Source organism: Cervus elaphus, chromosome 23 (genome assembly GCF_910594005.1).
Source record: "Cervus elaphus chromosome 23, mCerEla1.1, whole genome shotgun sequence".
In the NCBI taxonomy this organism is placed as follows: Eukaryota; Metazoa; Chordata; class Mammalia; order Artiodactyla; family Cervidae; genus Cervus; species Cervus elaphus.
In genome coordinates this window covers 27,716,296-27,735,927 of record NC_057837.1, presented here as the reverse complement: position 1 = coordinate 27,735,927, position 19,632 = coordinate 27,716,296, and the positions used below count along the sequence as shown (strand labels likewise).

At 41.2% G+C, this 19,632-nt stretch overlaps 1 protein-coding gene and 2 long non-coding RNA genes across 5 annotated transcripts in view; 2 read left to right on the top strand and 1 right to left on the bottom strand.

The window, feature by feature from the left end:
• Window positions 1-1,538: 1,538 nt before the first annotated feature.
• PHYH (phytanoyl-CoA 2-hydroxylase) lies at window positions 1,539-17,637 on the top strand. The gene is made up of 9 exons (XM_043883822.1): window positions 1,539-1,690; window positions 5,105-5,163; window positions 6,163-6,273; window positions 6,912-7,080; window positions 9,935-10,016; window positions 11,809-11,990; window positions 14,214-14,363; window positions 16,024-16,155; window positions 17,326-17,637. The coding sequence occupies exons 1-9, from the start codon at window positions 1,616-1,618 to the stop codon at window positions 17,377-17,379; spliced, it is 1,014 nt and encodes a 337-aa protein (XP_043739757.1). The 5' UTR covers window positions 1,539-1,615; the 3' UTR covers window positions 17,380-17,637.
• Window positions 1,915-5,097, top strand: LOC122681593. 2 transcript variants are annotated; one of them, XR_006337044.1, is made up of 3 exons: window positions 1,915-2,302; window positions 2,870-3,033; window positions 4,029-5,097. It is a non-coding gene; the product is annotated as an uncharacterized LOC122681593 (long non-coding RNA). The 2 variants fall into 2 exon arrangements; XR_006337043.1 differs by having other exon boundaries at window positions 4,020-5,097.
• Window positions 8,918-19,632, bottom strand: part of LOC122681594 — a 42,100-nt gene continuing 31,385 nt past the window's right edge. For both annotated transcript variants that reach the window (XR_006337045.1, XR_006337046.1), the window contains one exon: window positions 8,918-9,045. This is a non-coding gene — a long non-coding RNA (uncharacterized LOC122681594). The remainder of the gene's footprint in view (window positions 9,046-19,632) is intronic.

Genomic DNA, 19,632 nt, shown 5'->3' with positions numbered 1-19,632 from the left:
AGTCACCATCTGCAGTGATATTGGAGCCCCCCCCCCCAAAAAAAAAGTCTCCCACTGTTTCTATTGTTTCCCCATCTATTTGCCATGACGTGATGGGACTGGATGCCATGATCGAGGTTCCTGAATGTTGAGCTTTAACCAACTTTTTCACTCTCTTCTTTCATTTTCATCCAGAGGCTCTTTAGTTCTTCGTTTTCCTCCATAAGGGTCGTGTCATCTGCATATCTGACGTTATTGATATTTCTCCCGGAAATCTTGATTTCAGCATGTGCTTCATCAAGCTGGATATTTTGCATGATGTACTCTGCATATAAGTTAAATAAGCAGGGTGACAATATACAGCCTTGATGCATTCCATTCCTGACTTGGAACCAGTCTGTTGTTCCATGTCCAGTTCTAACTGTTTCTTCCTGACCTGCATACAGATTTCTCAGGAGGCAGATAAGGTAGTCTGGTATTCCCATCTCTTTTAGAATTTTCCACAGTTTGCTGTGATCCACACAGTCAAAGGCTTTGGCAGTGTCAATAAAGCAGAAGTTGATGTTTTTTTGAAAGTCTCTTGCTTTTCTGATGATCCAACGGGTGTTGGCAATTTGATCTCTGGTTTCTCTGCCTTTTCTAATCCAGCGTGAACATCTGGATATTCACCACTCACGTACTGTTGCAGCCTGGCTTGGGAATTTTGAGCATGACTTTAGTAGCATGTGAGATGAGTGTATCTGTGTAGTAATTTGAACATCTTTTGGCAAAGCCTTTCTTTGGCTTCGAATGAAAACTGACCTTTGCCAGTCCTGTGGCCACTGTTGAGTCTCCCAAATTTGCTGGCATACTGAGTGCAGCACTTTCACAGCATCATCTTTTAGGATTTGAAATACCTCAACTGGAATTCCATCTCTCCACTAGCTTTGTTTGTAGTGATGCTTCTAAGGCCCACCTGACTTCGCATTCCAGGATGTCTGGCTCTAGGTGAGTGATCACACCATCGTGATTATCTGGGTCGTGAAGATCTTTTTTGTATAGTTCTGTGTATTCTCGCCACCTCTTCTTAATATCTTCTGCTTCTGTTAGGTCCATACCAGTTCTGTCCTTTATTGTGCACATCTTTGCATGAAACGTTTCCTTGACATCTCGAATTTTTTTGAAGAGCTCTCTAGACTTTCACATTCCATTCTTTTCCTCTATTTCTTTGCAATGATCATTGAGGAAGGCTTTCTTATCTCTCCTTGCTATTCTTTGGAACTCTGCATTCAGAGTTTGGAAGGATCAGCTCTGTAGAATAAAATATGTGGAACGATGCAGTTAAGTATGTGAGTTTTGTTCTGGTCCTATTTCCGCGTGGGAGATTAGCCCCTGTGGATTAGTCTTCCTCTGGATGTGACAGAGCCGATCTTTGGACTCTTGCAAAAGCAAAGAACTCTGACAGGAAACACCCTCACCCAGAGGTCGGGCTGGAGAATCTGCGCGCAAGGCCCAGGCCAACTCGGGAGGCGGTGCTACCCCAGCCCCGCCTCCTCGTCGAGACACGGCCGCCCCAAGCCCCTCCCTCTAAGCGGAGGCGGGGCCCCCGACCAGAGTGAAGTGCTCCAGGCCTGGCGCCGGGTATTGCCCTCCCGCAATGGATCCGGACCGAGCTTCCGCTCGCTTGCGCGTCTTGCTGCGACACCTCGCTTGCCGCTCGGCGGGGACCGTTGTATCCTTTGGGTTCGCGGGGTTTGAGCCGGAAGTGTGGCGGCTTTCAGGGCGCATTGTTCAACCTCCCCGTTGGCTCTTCCTGGCTCCGCAGCACCTGTCTCGTGATGGTCACATCTCTTTAGGGCGCTGGGGGGCCAGGTCAGGTGCGTCCCGAAGGCCCAAGAGGGGACTTGTCCGCCCGGTGGGTCTGGGGCTGCTGGCTCCAGCTCGTGGAGTGGCGTCCTGTGTCCGCTCCTGATCAGGCCTTCTGAAATTAACCCCAAGTCAATCTGTGCGCCACCGGTGTTGGATCCAGAGAGAGGTCACTGTGGGACTCAGAAATCAACTTGCTTTACAGAATTGTTTTTGCGTGTTCAGTGATCTCATTCAGGGCCCAACACGGGCTGGGATTTCTTTCTTTTTTTTACCCTTAAGTGACTGCATTCGACTCTGCTCTGCTATATTTAGATTCTGAAATCTCTCCTGGAACGATTATACTATTTCTTTTACTTCCATTGTTGCTCTCCCAACTGTGTTCCAAGCCTTGACGTATTCGAATCGTTATAAATTTAAAATCTCCCCCACAAACTGGGAAAGGGAACCCAAGTGATGATGTAATCTCACTTTACAGGTGAGAAAGCTTTTGAGGTTAGGAGAAATTACCATTCCTGAGCAAGGTCAATTAACGGAATCAGTGGTTGTCAAAGCGTGGTCCCCAGGGCAGCCCCCCAGGACTACCTAGGTAGTTGCTACAAATCCAGGTAGTCAGGCTCCTCTGAGACCTGTGGTATCAAATGCTTGGGGGCGGGACGAGCAACCTTTCACTTGGTGTGATACTATTAATAGTTCAGTTTTGAGAAGTGCCAGCATATGAGCCTACATATAACTGGAAGTAGATTAAGGTTTCCGGGTCCAGTCTGTTACTATTTTAAAATTTTAATTGTGGGTTTTGTTTTGTTTTTTTGCGGGGGTGGTGGGGGGTGAGGTTGTGGGAGGAGGGCGGGCATGCTCACAGCACCTAGGCTTTTAGTTCCCCGACTAGTGATCAAAGCCATCTGTGCCCGCTGCAGTGGAAGCACGGAGTCCTAACCACTGGACGGACAGGAAATTTCCTAAAATTTAATATTCTGATCTCACTGGACTTAGTTATAATCGTGTCAAGGTCAGAGCTTGTGTTTTTTTCATCTCTATTTCCTAGAACAGCACTGTCCAATACAAGCTCCTGTGATGGAGGAAAAATGTCTTTTGCCGGCACTGTTCAGTGTGGTGGCTACATGTGGCTATGAGCACTTGAAATGCGACAGTCAACTTAAGGAACTGAAGTTTTCATTTTAATTCATTCAATTTGCATAGCCAGAAGTGGTGAGCGTCTCTGCCTAAATTTTCAGTGAATATGTGTGTGGTTTAGGCTTAAAGAAACTACTAGAAATTATGTGGCAATTTCCTCCCAACCTTAATGATTCCTTTAAGAAATAAGGAATAATTTTTAAAGTATCAGTGCAGTGTTTAAATGTACATAAACACAAAGAAGAAAATCTATATGACCCATAATTCGACTTCTCACAGATTATTATTTGTAAACACTTTGGTCTTTTTTTTTCCTATGTATTTACATAATTGCATAATTACATGTTCAGGACCATGCTGTACTGTACAGATTTTCGAATCCATTTTTTCCCAGGATTACTAGCTTTGTATAGTAAACATAGTAAATGATTATTAGCTTTGTAAACTAAGAAAACTCTCCAAGAACAACAATAACTAAAATAAAAACCATAATGCAGGAGTGGGAGAGAGGAGAAAAGGACTGGAAGGCTGATGTCTGGACTGTCCTGGCAGCCACATTTTGTTGAGAACATCTGACAAAGAGGTTAACTCTCTCCTTCGGGGAAAACAGACAGTAGCTAGTAATTGTGACTCCTGGCCCCCCTCTTTCCTGGACTTTTTTTCATTTTCCACATTGGAGGCTTGTGGGATCTTAATTTCCTGACCAAGGCCTGAACCCAGGCCCTGGGCAGTGAAAGGCCCAGGTCCTAACCACTGGACTGCCAGGGAAGTCCCATCTTCTTGACTGTTATATTGTCCCCACTTATATACAGACATCATTCAAAAAGGATCACATGTTTATGTGAAGTGTCATTCAGAAAGTAGCTCTTTCAGCTAAAGAAACAATGAAAAAAATGACCAAAACAAATGAGATCCTAAGTCAATCATCTGGTGATGACTGGAGAGAAAACTAGAAGGAACTTTTAGATGTTTTAAGATATTTAAGAATGATACTCTACTGTGTGGATCATATTTTTCTTGGAGTCATTGTTAATTTCATGAACTTTTTTTTTTCTTTTGAGAAACCACAGGTTGGTCAGAGCCGTGTGAAAGGCTGTATGCTGCATGCAGATCTTAAATCGAAGGCAACTAATGTTTCTTTATTCCACTCATTCTCCAAGTATTTTCCAGCCTTAATACAACTGAAAGATGCAACTCAGTTCTATCAGAGTGATTTTAAAAACGTTTTATTTTATATTGGAGTCTGTGGATTAACAATTTTGATAGTCTCAGGTAGACCAGCAGAGGGACTCAGCAATACATATACATGTATCCATTCTCCCCCAAACTCCCTCCCATCAGGCTGCCACATAACATTGAATAGAGTTCCCTGTGCTATACAGTAGGACTTTGTTGGTTATCCATTTTAAATATAGCAGTATGAATGTGTCAATCCAAAGCCAGAGTGATTTTTTAACTGAGGGCAGCATCTTGGAGCTTGAACTCTAGTAGGGGTTTGAAAAAGTTCTCTGGGTGAATCTGATACCCATCATACCCACTTCATCTGAGAAACACTGCTTTACAGAGAGGTACTCCATGAAACTAACAAGTGCTTATTCTTGAGTCAGAGTTGGCAAACATTTTTTATAAAGGTGTTCTTTTTTTTTTTTAATGACCAGCCAAACTGTTTCTAATATTTTGGACTAACTCCCACTAAGAGAAAAACTTCTTTTGAATAGAACACGGTTCTCCTTATTTCTAGAATAGAATAGAATAAAAAATTTCCATTTTTATTCACTCAGTAGTTTGGTGAAAGGAATATCCAGGGGGAATAAAATAGATGGAAAGTATGAATACAATGTTGGTCAAGTCTCAGCTCAGCTGTTTTCTGCTGGGTGACCTTGGACCAGTTACTGAACCCTGACACCAGCCTAGGGTTTCTGCTCTGTGCAGTTGGAATAATAAAGCTCTTGGCTTCCAGGCACCTCCTTAGGTTATTGTGAAATGAGATGATCTAAGCAATAGTGCTTCGGAGTGTTTGTGTGTAGTCAGTGTGCCTGATGACTGTGTAGGGCTGGTCTTCCCTTGTGAAAACCAATCCAGGGTGGGTTGATTCTAGAAGGGTGATGCCTACACTTCACTTGATTTGCCTTAAATCACATCCTAGATAGCTCGCCACACTTCGGGGGTTGGTTCTCTTGCCAGTTTCCATCCCCAACAATTCCAGTAAGTAGATATAATTTTAATTCTTAACTGTACAATGTATATAAAGGTGTTTTTTTTTTTCCAGTGATAACTCAGTTATAAAATACATATTGGCTGATAAGATTTATTATACAAATCCTCTGAATCCAGGACTTGTTCTCATTGGAACAATTATGGAAAATTTTGAAGACACTTTTTGTATGTATTTTAAAATTTAGAAAGAAGGGAAAATGTCACAAAGTGCATAAGTTTATTTTGCAAAATTAAGGCATGGTATATCTCATTTAAATAGCCAGTTTTTTGGTCACTCTGATATCTCAGCTAGCATCTTTGGTTTATCTTAAAGTCATCTTTGAAGTGGAAGACATTGATCTCCATGGGATATTCTCATAGAGTCAGAGTTCCAAACTAGAGGAATGGACAGGGGGATTTGAGTTTGTGTGTGTGCTTTACACTTACTTCGATTTTCATACTTGATTTCCTCCATAAATGCATGAATCAGACAATTAAAAACATAAAATATATTATTTGTTTCCTTTCTGAAATATACATATTTGTTACAGATATATTTTAAAATCACAGAAATCGGGTAAATTTAGAAAATCATTCATAATGCCATTACATAAAGGCAATAAAATGTTTCACTGTGAAACATTTTTGTTTTGGCTTTATTTCTTTATAGTCTTCTTGTTTTAAACAAATAGTGTCTTGGTTTTACATCACTGTCATCACATTTTAATTTAATAAGCACTGTCCTTGCTATTATATGTTCTTCATTTTTAATGTCAAGTCATATCCCATTGAAAGGATATAATATAGTCAGTTAATTATTCTTTGTTTTCTTGGTGACAGTAATTAATACTTTGATTTAAAACTTAAAATTTTTTCAGATTATTTGTTTAAAGTTCTAGAAATAAACTTGCTGAGTGGAAGAGTACAAACATTTCTGAGGTTCTTGATAAATATTGTTAGGTTATGATTTTTAAACTGGCCTTATTTGAGATTTTTTTTTCCCTTTAGGTATACTCGGGAGAATAATGTTCTAAGCCTAGAACAGAGAAAATTTTATGAAGAAAATGGATTTCTTGTCATTAAAAATTTGGTGTCTGATGCTGATATTCAACGCTTTAGGTACAGTAACACCCTTTGATATATAACAGGAATGTGTATTCTGTGTGTGCAGTGGGACTATGGGTAGGATTACCTTGTGAGTGTTCAGATATTTTTCAGGGATCAGGTTTGTTAGGAAGCGGCTTGTTAGAACCTGGGTTTGAGCCAGAGTGGCTTTAATCTCAGCCTCTTCAGTTAATGTTGTAGGTGTAGAGCAGTTTCCTTAACTTTTCCATGCCTGTTTCTATATCTGCAGAATGGGGGAAATAACAGTATTTATGTGCTAGAGTGGTTTTAGGACTAAACAGGTAAAGTAGAGACGGAGTTCTTTGAACAGGGCCTGGTGCATAGTGATGCTAGGGAAGTGTTTGCTATTTTGTTCTGATGAAACCAAATCACAAATATTTCCCCACTGGTCCACTAAGCTAAGGACTATTCAAATTCTGATAGCGAATTTCAACTCCACAGTTAGGAGGCAGGCACTTCTGAGTTGGCCATTTTCTCCTTCCTGTCATCAGAACTATTCGACATAGGATTGAGGACCACTTAGTGCAGAGAAACCACTCCCAAGTCTTGGAGTCTTGCCACAGAACAAGGGGAAGGCCAGGCAGGTGCTTAGCGCCTTCGGTGCTGACATCATTTACCAATGAATTTTCTAGGAATGAGTTTGAAAGAATCTGCAGAGGAGAGGTGAAACCATTCGGATTGTCGGTGATGAGAGATGTCACCATCCCCAAATCAGAATATGTGCCAAGTGAGAAAGTGGTTTCCAAGGTCCAGGATTTCCAAGAAGATGAGGAACTCTTCAGATACTGCACCCTCCCTGAGGTTCCAGATCTTCCTGTGCTTTCTTTCTCTTTAAGCTAATAGCCCATCTGCATGCCTGCCTCTGAAATCTTTATAAGTTTTTTTGTTTTTTTCGTTTTACCTTGCCCTTTTCTACTGGGCTTCCCAGGTGGCGCTAGTGTTAAAGAACCCCCCTCTACTGCAGGAGTTTTTAGAGACATGGGTTTGATCCCTGGTTTGAGGAGATCCCCTGGAGAAGGAAATAGCAGCCCACTCCAGTATTCTTGCCTGGAGAAGCTCCTGGACAGAGGAGCCTGGAAGCTACAGTCCATGGAGTTGCAAAGAATCAGATCTTGCTGTTTTCTACTGGGGCCCTATAGCAGTGGTTCTCAATCAGAGGCAGACATTTGGCAATGTCTGGAGACATGTTTGCTTGTCAGGCAGGAGGGGTGGTGGGTTTTAATGGGTAGAGATCCAGATGCTGCTACTGGGTCCAGGGATGCTATAATGCACAGAATAGCCTGTTGCAGCAAACAAAGAATGATGCAGCCCAAAATGTCAGTAGTGCCAAGACTGAGAAATCCTCATAATTTTGCTGTTTTTCCTGGAGAAGAGCAGGAATTCTGTGTAAGGAGAGCACATTCTCACACTCCCTACAGGCATGTCCACGGGGAATAAAGTGCTGAGGCTTACCTATTGCAGATCATTTCAATTTGTTTTATGAATCTGGTCAGCAGAGGTGTCTGTTTTTAAATTTAAAGTAGGTTTCTTAAAATTATTCTTTAAGAGTAGTTCATAGTTACAAAAATATCTAGTGTGGAATGGTGTCTGTTTTTAAATTTAAAGTAGGTTTCTTAAAAATTATTCTTTAAGAGTAGTTCATAGTTACAAAAACATCTAGTGTGGAATGACATGAGTGAAAAGTAAATTCTTGTACTCTCAGCACCACTCACTGTTCAGTTTATATATTCATCTAGAATCGTTTCAGGTATAATCAAGCATGTTTGTATAACCCCACCTTTTGTGTAACAGGAAGCATCCTGGTTGTCACCTTGTTTTTCCCACTGGTAGTACATATGAGACATCTTTCCGTTGGTGTCTATGGTTCTACTTTATACTTTGTAAACTATTGCATAGTATTCCCTTGCATGAATGTGTTGCAGTTTCTTTTTTTATTATTTTTTTCTCATTTATTTATTTTTGCTCATGCTGTGTCTTCGTTGCTGCGCATGGGCTACTCTCTAGTTGAGGTGCATGGGCTTCTCATTTCAGTGGCTTCTCTTGCTGCTGCTCGCAGGCTGCAGAGCTGGCTCTCAGCAGTAGGAGTGCGTGGGCTTAGGTGCTCCTTGCGTGTGGAATCTTCCTGGAGCAGAGATCAAATCCATGTCCCCTGCACTGGCAGCGGGGTTCTTATCCACTGTAGCATAAGGAAGTCCTGTACTATGGTTTCTGACCATTCATTTAGAATGGTTTAAAAGGACACTTTGCACAAAATACTTATTAGAACTTATACCCCAAGTGCTGTTAGAAAGTCTGATTCATGAAGACTGCACAGCTGAGGCACCTGGGAGGTCTGGCCTCTTGAGTTGGGGACGAGAAGGGATGTGGCCCCTCTGAACCCCGCATTCTTCCCAACTTCGTGTCCTGTTTTGGAAATGAAAATTGTGAGGGTGGATCTTGATAAAAGCTGGAAATTATCGGCAACATGGGATAGAGTGTCTTGTCAGGATGTTCCTATGTCTGTAACCTGCAAACCATGTGTCTGGTGGTTCATGCAATGATTTTTTAGGCGGTAGATATTCTTCTAATAGCTAGGTGTTTATTTTAATATGTATTGGAAAAATGAACCAGCACCTCAAACCCATGATTTCAAGAATAGTATTAATCAGGATAAGACTAAGATAAGACATGTAGAGAATATCCGCTAAATATATTGGGAAGTTCTTCAACGCAGAACAGAAAATCTGAGGATGGCTCTTGAATGATGACCGTTGAGAAAATCACAGCCTAGGAGAGATAAATTGGAAGACTGGGATTGACACGTACACACACTGTATATAAATCAGACAACTAATAATGATTACTGTATAGCACAGGGAACTCTACTCAATACTCAGTAATGGCCTGTATGGGAAAAGAATCTTAGTGTATATATGTATATGTATAACAGTTTCATTTCACTATACACCTGAAACAAATACATTATAATTCAACTATACCCCACACAAAATTTTTTTAAAAAAGTAAAAAACAACCCTTTTTCCACTTTTTGAATACCCCCAAAATGAGGAAAACAAACTTTTTATTAAAAAAAAACAAGCATTAGGCTGGACTCCTGGGATTTTTGTAACATTTCAAGTGTTTTATACTTAAATTACCTACATTCCTTATGCAGAAGAGATCATATAAGTGAAAGCCATAGAAGGTGCTTCATTTTTTGGAGTCAGACAGAAGTAGAGATTGAATATGGATGTGAATTTGAGCAAACTCTGAGAGACAGTGAAGGATAGGGAAGCCAGGTGTGCTGCAGTCTGTGGGGTCTCAAAGAGTCAGACAGGACTTAGTGACTGAACAACATCATCATCTTTTTCTTTCAATTGGCCCTGCCAGTTTGGGCATCTTTTTCATCGGAGGTTTAATTCCTGCCCTTCGTAGCTGATGTCTCAGAAAAACTCATGTCTCTCTTGTAGAAGAAGCACTTAGATTTTCAGTTGGTTCCAAAAAGCCTGTTTGAGAGTGTTTCCGATGATTTCCAGTTGCTCCCTTTTGCGTGGTTTGTTTGCAAGTCTGTGAAATATTGGTTGACTGATTTAAACGACGCCAACTGGGTTCTAGTATAGATAGATATACTCTGTGCCGCATGCTTGTGCATCTGATTTCCCTCCTTTTTCCTTAGATTCTGAAGTATGTGGAGTGCTTCACCGGACCCAATATTATGGCCATGCATACAATGCTGATAAACAAACCTCCAGATTCTGGTAAAGAGCTCTTATTGGTAAAGGAAAAGAAAAGCAAAGAAAGAAAGAAAGAAAAATAGCAAAGTGCACAACTGCTAAATTTTTACATAAATGAATATATATACTTTCACTTAAGGCTCAAAGTAGCTTACACCATAACAACACTGAAGTATAATAGTGATGTCGATGTTAACTATTGGGTTATTGCTGGGACTATAGACAGGTGGCTTCTGAAAGATGCAGTTTAATAAAACACGACTGTCTCTCTACCCCACAGACTCCTGATAGTCAACATCTCTAAGCTTTGTTACCCAGTCTCACTGATGCATGAGAATGTGCACTTTGCCTTCCTGATCTGAAGACAGTATTATTAGTAACAAATTTAAAACTGATTTATCACATACCATAATTATTCTTAAAAGTCCATGTACTTGGTAAAATGTAGCTTCTAAGCCCTCCCTGCTAGAGAGACTGATTCAGAAAATAGAACCTAGAAACCTGGATTTTATTAACCGTACTCGGAGATGCTAATGCAGATGGCTCTTGGGCCACACTGAGAAATTCAGCTGTATCAGTGGCAGGAAATCAGCCATTAGAGATCTTTGATCCATTTCTACTTTGTCTCTGTCCTGATGGCCAAGGGAGGTTTATGCCCTAAGCCTGTAGCCTAACATCAGCAGGCCTTTCCCTCCCTGGGTGTCCTGGCTGGAGAAATCCCCTGGCCTGGGGGAACCACGTTCAGAGGGCAGTTCTAGGGGAGACTGTGAATGTGGGTGTAGTATCTCTGATTCTCCACAGTGATTGTACACCAAATGGCTCTAGTTTGGTGGTGAAACCTCTGCGAGTCCTACTATTTATATATTTAGTTAACTAATGAATACTTTTTAAATATCAGCCACTTAGTTTATCAGACAGCCTCAGATTTGACCACTCTCTTTAACTAGTCAACCTTTTTGGGGAATACCCTCCAATGTGTTGGCCACCTGATGGGAAGAACTGACTCATTAGAAAAGACCCTGATGCTGGGAAAGATTGAAGGCAGGAAGAGAAGGGGACAACAGAGGAAGAGATGGTTGGATGGCATCACCAACTCGATGGCATGAGTTTGACCAAGCTCTGGGAGTTGGTGATGGACAGGGAAGCCTGGCGAGCTGCAGTCCATGGGGTCGCAAAGAGTCAGACTCAACTGAGTGACTGAACTGACTTGGAGCATGCTAAACTCTGTGCCCAAACCAGAGTTAGGGAGGAATAAAGCACAATGGAGATGATGACATATGTGCAGATTTCTAGAAAATAGTGTAAGTATTCCTCGGTTACCAGGAACCCAGAAAGAATTACAGATAGGGTCCAGAGGCTCTGTGCTGATTCCGTCTTCTAATTTGGAGAGGCAATAGCACCCCACTCCAGTAATCTTGCCTGGAAAATCCCGTGACCGGAGGAGCCTGGTAGGCTGCAGTCCGTGGGGTCGCTAAGAGTCAGACACGACTGAGCGACTTCACTGTCACTTTTCACTTTCATGCATTGGAGAACGAAATGCAGCCGACTCCAGTGTTCTTGCCTGGAGAATGCTAGGGACGGGGGAGCCTGGTGGGCTGCCGTCTATGGGGTCGCACAGAGTCGGACACGACTGAAGCGACTTGGCAGCAGCAGCAGCAGTAGTCTTCTAATTTGGTGCTCATCTGTAGAGGCTGATTTCGTTCAGCATTGTCTCTTCTGTTTGGCTTTTGCAAGGATAGTTCATTGTTCTGGCTTTTCAGGCAGAGGAGAAGAATTCTGGGACTCGAGTTTATTTTAACAACAGATTCTGTTTCAGGCAAGAAGACATCCCGTCATCCCTTGCACCAGGATCTGCACTATTTCCCGTTCAGGCCCAGCAATAGCATCGTTTGTGCCTGGACAGCCATGGAGCACATTGACCGGAACAACGGCTGTCTGGTTGTGCTGCCAGGGACACACAAAGGCCCCTTGAAACCCCATGATTATCCCCAGTGGGAGGTAAGTCTGCTAGACGGCTGAGTCTTGATCAGAACATTTTGTTGTTTTGATTTCACATTAGTATACATAAAGAGCTTTGCCAATAAGATGACATTTCCTTTCTTAGGAAAACATTGTTACTAGGATTTAGAATGAGGAGCAGGGAAAATTCCAGGATGTCTGATCAAATGATCACCTTTATTCTTTCAACAAGTACTTGAAGGCCAACCGAAGAGGTGGACTTTGGTGATGCTATAAAAGATCTGAGATTACAAAGCCTAAATGCAGAGGTCAGACACAAACACGGTAACAGCAGATGTGTGAGCCACATGAGTCGTACACACTGACTGGTTGCTGTCTCAGTGAAGAAGAGGATCATCTGCTTCCACCTGGAGAGACCAGCAGAGAGAGGCTCTGGGGAGGACTGAGCAGTATTCCATTATGAGGCTGTTCCATGGTTTATCAATTCAGTTGGTGATGCTGGAGAACTGGTCAATGCTTTGGGGCCCATGAGTGAGGAGATCAAATCATTTCTTCAAGAACCTGGCACAGAATGTATTGCAGGAGTAGGAGTCCAGAGACAGAGAAACTGGAGAGGACACCCATAGCGTTTTAGATGTAAGGCAATAAGCTCTCCGAATCCTGTAGTAATGATCAAGGTCGGAAGAGCACAGTGATTGTACACTGTGGCAGAAAGAGTACACTTAAGGCAGAAAGAGTACACATGTTTCTGTGAGACGTAAAGAATATGGCTTTCAGGACTTCTGTGTCAAGTAGTTAGAATTCTTGAACTGAGGATTATTGCTAGGTGAAAATACCTTGAGTCTAGATTCTGCTATAAACTCTGAAATTCTTCAGTTAAGTTGTGGTTTAGGGAAGGTTGTTGCAAGCAACAGAAGTGGGCTCTCAGTGACTCAAGCTGAAGGGAGGGCCACAGGGACATGCAGCATCCGTGGGCAGGCTGCCAGCTCTGGAGGGTGAGGAGGAAAGAGGAAGCCCTTCTTCAGTGGGAAGAGTTGGGCTGCAGCACCTGGAATGGTCAGGTGAATCTTGACTATGTCCAGTCGCTTCAGTCATCTGCTCAGATTCAAAGTAGAAGCAATGGGAGGTCAGACGAGCTTATCTTGCTCACACATGCACATTGGGCAGGAGGCAAAGACTCAACACAGTGCAACAGGGAAGTAGTCACTCCCAAAAGGAATTTGAAGTTGGAATAGTCTTAGGAAAGGAAATGGGATGCTGTCCTCCAAAGACCCATAAAAGATTGCAAACATTGCTATTCCTCATTTCAGTTTGTTTCATAAAGATATAACTATTAATGCAATAACTAACTTTGAAAATATTTTTTAAATAGTTAGAAAATAGTCTGAGGGACTTCCCTGGTGGTCCAGTGCTTAAGAATCCACCTTGCAATGCAGGGGACACACATTCAATCTAAGATCCCACATGCTGCAGAACAACTAAGCCCATGTGCCAAAACTGGAGAAGCATGGGCTGCAACTGAAAGATCCTGAATGACACAATGAAGGTGCCACGTGCCACAACAAAGACCTGATGCAGCCAAATATACAAATATATATAAATACACAAATATAAATATACAAATATAAATATATATATTTTAAAAAAAGAAAATAATTTGAAAACAAACCATGATTTTTGTTTTTTTCTTTTTGTGCATTGACTGACTTGGAAAAACAGGGAGTGGAAAATATTTTAAAAGCTAATGTTTTAATTTACTATTCTTTCTTTACTCTGGATGTTACCTACGTGGTTTCTGGGCTGGGAAGGACCGAGTGTTTTCTCTCTGCGAGCTGGGAGATTAGTTAACTTCTTAGAGATACTCCTAAGTAATAGAGGAGTGATTGATGCAAGTTCCAGGTGAGGAGAAGAGCATGCTGGGAAAGAATGAGCATGGGTTCACCAGGCAAGGTGATCTCCTGCATTCCCACAAACGCAAACCTGATCTGGGTCTTCAGTTATCATTCAGTAATGAATAGTAGGTGGAAATTCCACCTTTTTCATCAGGTCTAAAAAATTCATTATTTTAACATCAACACATGGCTTTCTAAAAGCAGTCAACTGAGAAGGTTTGGTATATGGAAGTTTTAAAAAAAATCTAATTTATTTATCTCTTCCTCTTGAAAGAACTTAGAGAAGCTTTGTTTTCCCTGTTGAATCATTGATAAGATTTTTAATTCTTGGCTTCGTCACTTTTGGACTTAGCTTCTCTCGTGTTTTTAGGGAGGAGTCAACATCATGTTCCACGGGATCCAGGACTATGACAAAAACAACGCCCGAGTGCACTTGGTGATGGAGAAGGGAGACACCGTTTTCTTTCACCCTTTGCTCATCCATGGATCTGGTCGGAACAAAAGTCAAGGATTCCGGAAGGTACACGTTCACATCATAGCACTGTTTGAAGATGAATGCATGAGGAAGAAAAGTATCCCAATACATGAAAAGTTAAAGGATTTGTAACTTTTAACTCAGCTGCCCTTTAGTCTGGTGCATTTTCCAGGTAATATTTTTGTCTCCCTTGTCCTTTTTTGCTTACAGCAGTAAGAAGCCAGATGACCTTAGGATGCCATCACTAGTGAACATTCATGGAACTGCTCCAGACAGAGAGCTTAGTCACTTGGCAACTGACAGCATGTTTTCAGAGGAAAAGACAAAGGCAGACATACATACCAAATAATAACATTTGGAAAATATACAGGTCACAGAAGGGGAACGTCTGTAATATTATTGCTATTGGTTAAAATATTATTGATTGGAAAGGAAGGTGTGAATTGGCAACCCGGAAATCAGATATGGCCATATTTTTCACTCCTTAGCCTCAGAGTGTTTTCAGCTTTATGAGATCAGTGCTTACATTAAAAACTGACAGAATTTCTCATAAATTCCCAGATTTCTTGCTTCTCTAAAATTCATCACCTTGATGATACTCTGGGCTCACATTTCCCTAGGATGACATGGCTGTTGATACTAAATATTAGTGTCTTCTTTGTGGCTGAGTGAAGCTTTCCAGTTTATGGCAACAGCCCTCTTGTCTCCCTGTGACTGAGGGTTAGTTGTCAGATTTCATCCTCCATTCATTCAGATATCCACCAGGCTCAACAGGACTGACATGAGCGTGAGGCAAGAAGGCAGCTCCCTCAGAGGCTCAAAAAATCTCAGTATCCAGTTAAATAAAATCTTAATGCCTTGGTTAAAAGAAATAAAAATTAATGCCAAAAAGTCCATGGGTGAGCACAATGCCAAAAATTAAAAAAAAATCGGACCCTCTAAAACCATGACACCTAGAACTGTGACAAAGGGGTATACAGGCAGTTCACTGGAAATAGTGTGTTTTAATATACTAACGTGGTGGTTTTTTTTAATATTTTTGACTGCTTTAAAGTTGGGAAAATATTAGCCATTGATAAATGCATAACAGCATACAGGTAGGAGTGTACATGTCTTCTCTTTTGCCTCAGGCTCCAGTGTGGTGTAGAATAGTACTAGGGTTTCCATGGGAAATAAAGTTTGTGACTCAACTGCCTAGAAATCTGTAAGAAGTAGGAAGATCTTCCGATGGGTGCAGTCATCCTAAGATAAGTTGTTACAAGGAAGGTGAGTTTCAACTATTGCCTTGCAAGTTAAATCTGTTTATAAGTCCTTTGAGACTGGGGAGAATCAAGTAACTTCCTTCTTAGCTTCAAAAGGAAACAAGATATTTTTCACATAAAATACAAGAGTATTTCATGTGAATGCTATCAGGCTGGAATTGCGCTTTGGATTGGAGAGGGGTGTCTGTGTATTATTTTCCCTTGCAAGGTCTTTTCAGTTTTTCTTCTGCTATCACCTGTGGCCATTGAAATACCAACTCATTACAACCTCCAGTAACTTCTGTAATTGAGAACGTGATGAGAAACCCTGCAACACATTCGTTAGTAGGACTTGGCAATATCCACTCATCGAAAAATCAAATGCTAAAAAGTTAAAGACTTCTTCCTTACATAATTGTGTTCCCTTCCCCGTATACACTTTTGGATCATAATAATTTCCACAGGCAATTTCCTGCCATTTCGCGGATGCCAACTGTCACTACATAGATGTGGATGGCACCAGTCAAAAAAACATTGAAAAGGAAGTTGTCAACACGATCAGGAAAAAGTATGGATTTAAAGACATCACTCTGAAGGTATGTTTGTATGAAATGACAAGGTAAAGCTCTCGATTTTTTCCTTCAAATGCTTAATAGTGTCATACCTGATTCATTTTGAAGGTATGAAGTGCTTATGTTTACAGCTCCTTTTGGAAACCTTGCTGAGACCTTCTAAGAATGACAGTGGGTTTTGTTTGTACTACTTGCTTCCCCAGTGTGGGGGACTTGGATTCTGTAAGTCTTTGGGCAAGCCATCGTGTTCCAGAACAGACAGGTAGGAGAGGAAATAGAAGATTCAGAGATGAGGAAATGGAAGACAAAGCAATTTTGTGAACTCATAGCTGTGAAAGGTTTGTGCTGTCATCCTTAGGCCTCCTTTATTTGTAAAGAAAGCAATTCTCAAGGAAGTGTTTGTTTGGGTCAGTTTGCATTGGGAAAAAAACATATATATTCTGTGAGGTCTGTCAGGGTTGTACTAATCAATCAGTTCCTCTATTTATTTTCACGACTGTCTCAGCTATAGTTTATCGACTTTACTTAGAAGAACAACACTAACTCTGCTATAGAGTTCTTTGCGGGCACAAAAGCATGTCCCTGTCCCTTTTCTTCACCAAAACTCAATGGAGCAGTCGAGATAGCTCCACGCTGTTAATGAGAACATGAAGAGTTCAAGAGACTGGCCTCAGTTACTTAAGTGACCGAGATTTCAGAGGAGGTCCAGTTCCAAAATCATTCTGTAGCATACTTTGCTGTTTGCAGAAAAATAAGCAAAAGAGTTTGAATTGTCTTATTAGGAACTAAGAAGAAAAAACCAATCCAGTAGCCTAGGACATCATTTGCAGGAGCAGATCATTCAGAATGGGGCAGGCAAATATCACCAAGGACATCGGGACCTTAGGTATTAAACTGCTTTCTGAGCAAACATAACAGCCCGTCCGAACACCGGTAATCAACACAAGTACCAAGTAAAGCATGATGACAGTGTGAGGACTCACTGTCTTGGCTTATGAAACATGATTTTAGATATTGGCAAGTAAATTAACTGGAGTCTCAGAATGTGGTTTTTATTTACTACCTTATGACTATTGTGGAGGGCTGTCTTTTTCCCCCCCTATTTAACGATGAGTAGATGCCAGAAATCTTTGTCTTGTGGTGAACAGGTAAATCCAAGTTCCCAGAAACTGATTGTGTTGGTATTATTTGCAGGATGTTTGGGCATTTCGAGGGCGTGTCGTGAAAGGAGAAAGAATCAACCTTTGAAATAGCCCTTCGCTCAAACTCTTGTCAAGAAAACCAAGGTGCAACAAGATGTCAGAGGAAAATCTTTTCTCAATGAGATGATCTAATCGTTTCTATCCATGTTAACAAAATCCAAGTGCACGGATGCAGTATTTAATTCCATATGGGTAATAATGCAGTATGGTGGGATGCCTTTAATGGATATAAGATAGTAAAAGTGAAATATTACTGTTTTAAGGAAAACTTGGGGTACAACTAATAAAGATGATGCATAAAGAAGTGTGTTAAGTCAGTTTCTTTCATTCAGTTAACTCTTTACGCAAGCAAGGTTTAATGCTCTGAAACAGAGAACCCACCACCTCCCAATTTTGTGTTGTGTGAGATTTCTTTTCAAATCTGGAACAATGAATATTAGAGGTGCAGTTAGTGAAGGGCCTAAGAAGGGTATTAGGTTATAAAATAAGGATGGAAACTCACATTCTAACACAGGATTCCTTCCATGGCCTCTCTAGGCCACCACTCCCCTTAAAAAAAACAGACTGGATGTTTCCAAGTCTTTTTCTCTAAAGAAAGAAGTCCAGGGTAACTTTCTCTGTCAATTCATATTTGGCATGGCAACTGAAAACATTCACCATTTATGAGTGAAACCTAACCTCTTTCAAGGTTCAAGAAAGCTTTTAAAATAGTTCTGGTTTGGATATCAAGTGACATGAGTTACAGAGATTTATTTAAATAGAGCATTGTATTTCTCCACCTGCTGAGGGCAGCAAGGAGTCATAATTCTTATTTTTATAAATTCTAGTTGAAGCTTTAATAAGAAAAACGTAATAAGGAAGAGTCCCTTTCTTTAAGCAAAGCATGTGTTTTCCTAAGTGTCGATTCACTGTTTCTGTCAGTTTCTCTGTAAGGACACCCAGTTTAAGCTCAGGTTCATGTGGAAACTGGGGAAGACATGAGAATCCCTGACATGCTCTCAGGACTATGGAATAACCGGAAATAAAATGTATGTGTGGAAAGTCAGCATAAACAGCTTGTGTAAGGCACTGTTTGCAACAAACTGTTCAAACTTACTTTAAAATACATTTGAAAACTTAGACTTCAACAGGAAAATCAGACAGCAGAATGTCATTTCCCTGGTGCAATTCTGAGTGACCTGCAGCTAGTCAGTCAGGAAACTTTTCCTCTTTTTTCTGTGTCCCTTATGTCAACTAGTTCATCTAACAAATATCCAAGCATCTGTTACTGAACGAGGTTCATTTTGCACCAGTTTCTAGAAATGTGTTTAAAGCAGGAATGCTGGGACCAGAGATTTGCAGCAAAGAGAAAAGACAGAACAGATTCAGGTCTGCCACCTCCAAGGAGTAGGGGAGCACTCCATGTGGAAGCGCATGGAAGCACAGGGGAAAGGGGACCGGGAGAGTGCGGTCAGGTATCATCTTCATTATTGTGCGCAGGTGTGAGTAAGCCTCGGGCCTCTGAAAGCTCAGAATTGGAGGTGCGTGGCAGAGACTGGGGCTTCCCAAGGTAGCTCAGCTGCAGTGAATCCACTTGCAATCCACCTGCAAGAATCCATCTGCAATGAAAGAGGCCTCGGTTGCTTTCTTGGGTCAGGAAGTTCCCTTGGCGAAAGTGAAAGGTTGTTGATGAACCATGCAAGATGCTGGGATTCTTGGCCTCTGGAGGAGAAGAATTCAATCAGGGGCCAGAGATGAGGTTTGATTGCTCAAAGCTTTTGTGTAATAAAGTTTCATTAAATTATACAAGAGAGAAAGCTTCTGACATAGACATCAGAAGTGGGCAGAAAGAGTCCCCCACTGCTAGTCTTTAGCTAGATGTTATACAGGTGCCAGCAGGCTGCTAATTAAAGAAAGGAAAAGTCTCAAAACTCAGAGAATGGCACCAGGTAATTCATCCCGGGCCATAAAATGATTGACATGAATCTTGGAGAAAGGCAGATTTCCATACAAATATATAGTTTCGTTAACATAGATTAGGAGAAAAATGTATGAGTATAACATACTGGCTTGTCATATCAGTTCTTGTCATATCTGAGCCTTTAGGCGGAACCGACTTGAAGACAGAGTCTAGGGTAAATGCATAGTATATTAACAAAGCTTAAAGCAAACGTTTCCGTAAGAAAAATGCATTGGTTAGCTCAAGGTTTGAGAAAAGTTCAGGTGGAACTAGGTGTCATTATGGCAACACAGGATTTTAAGAGAAACCTCTTTTTAAATTTGTATAGAGAAGGGGAAAAAATATAACACTAGTTTGTTT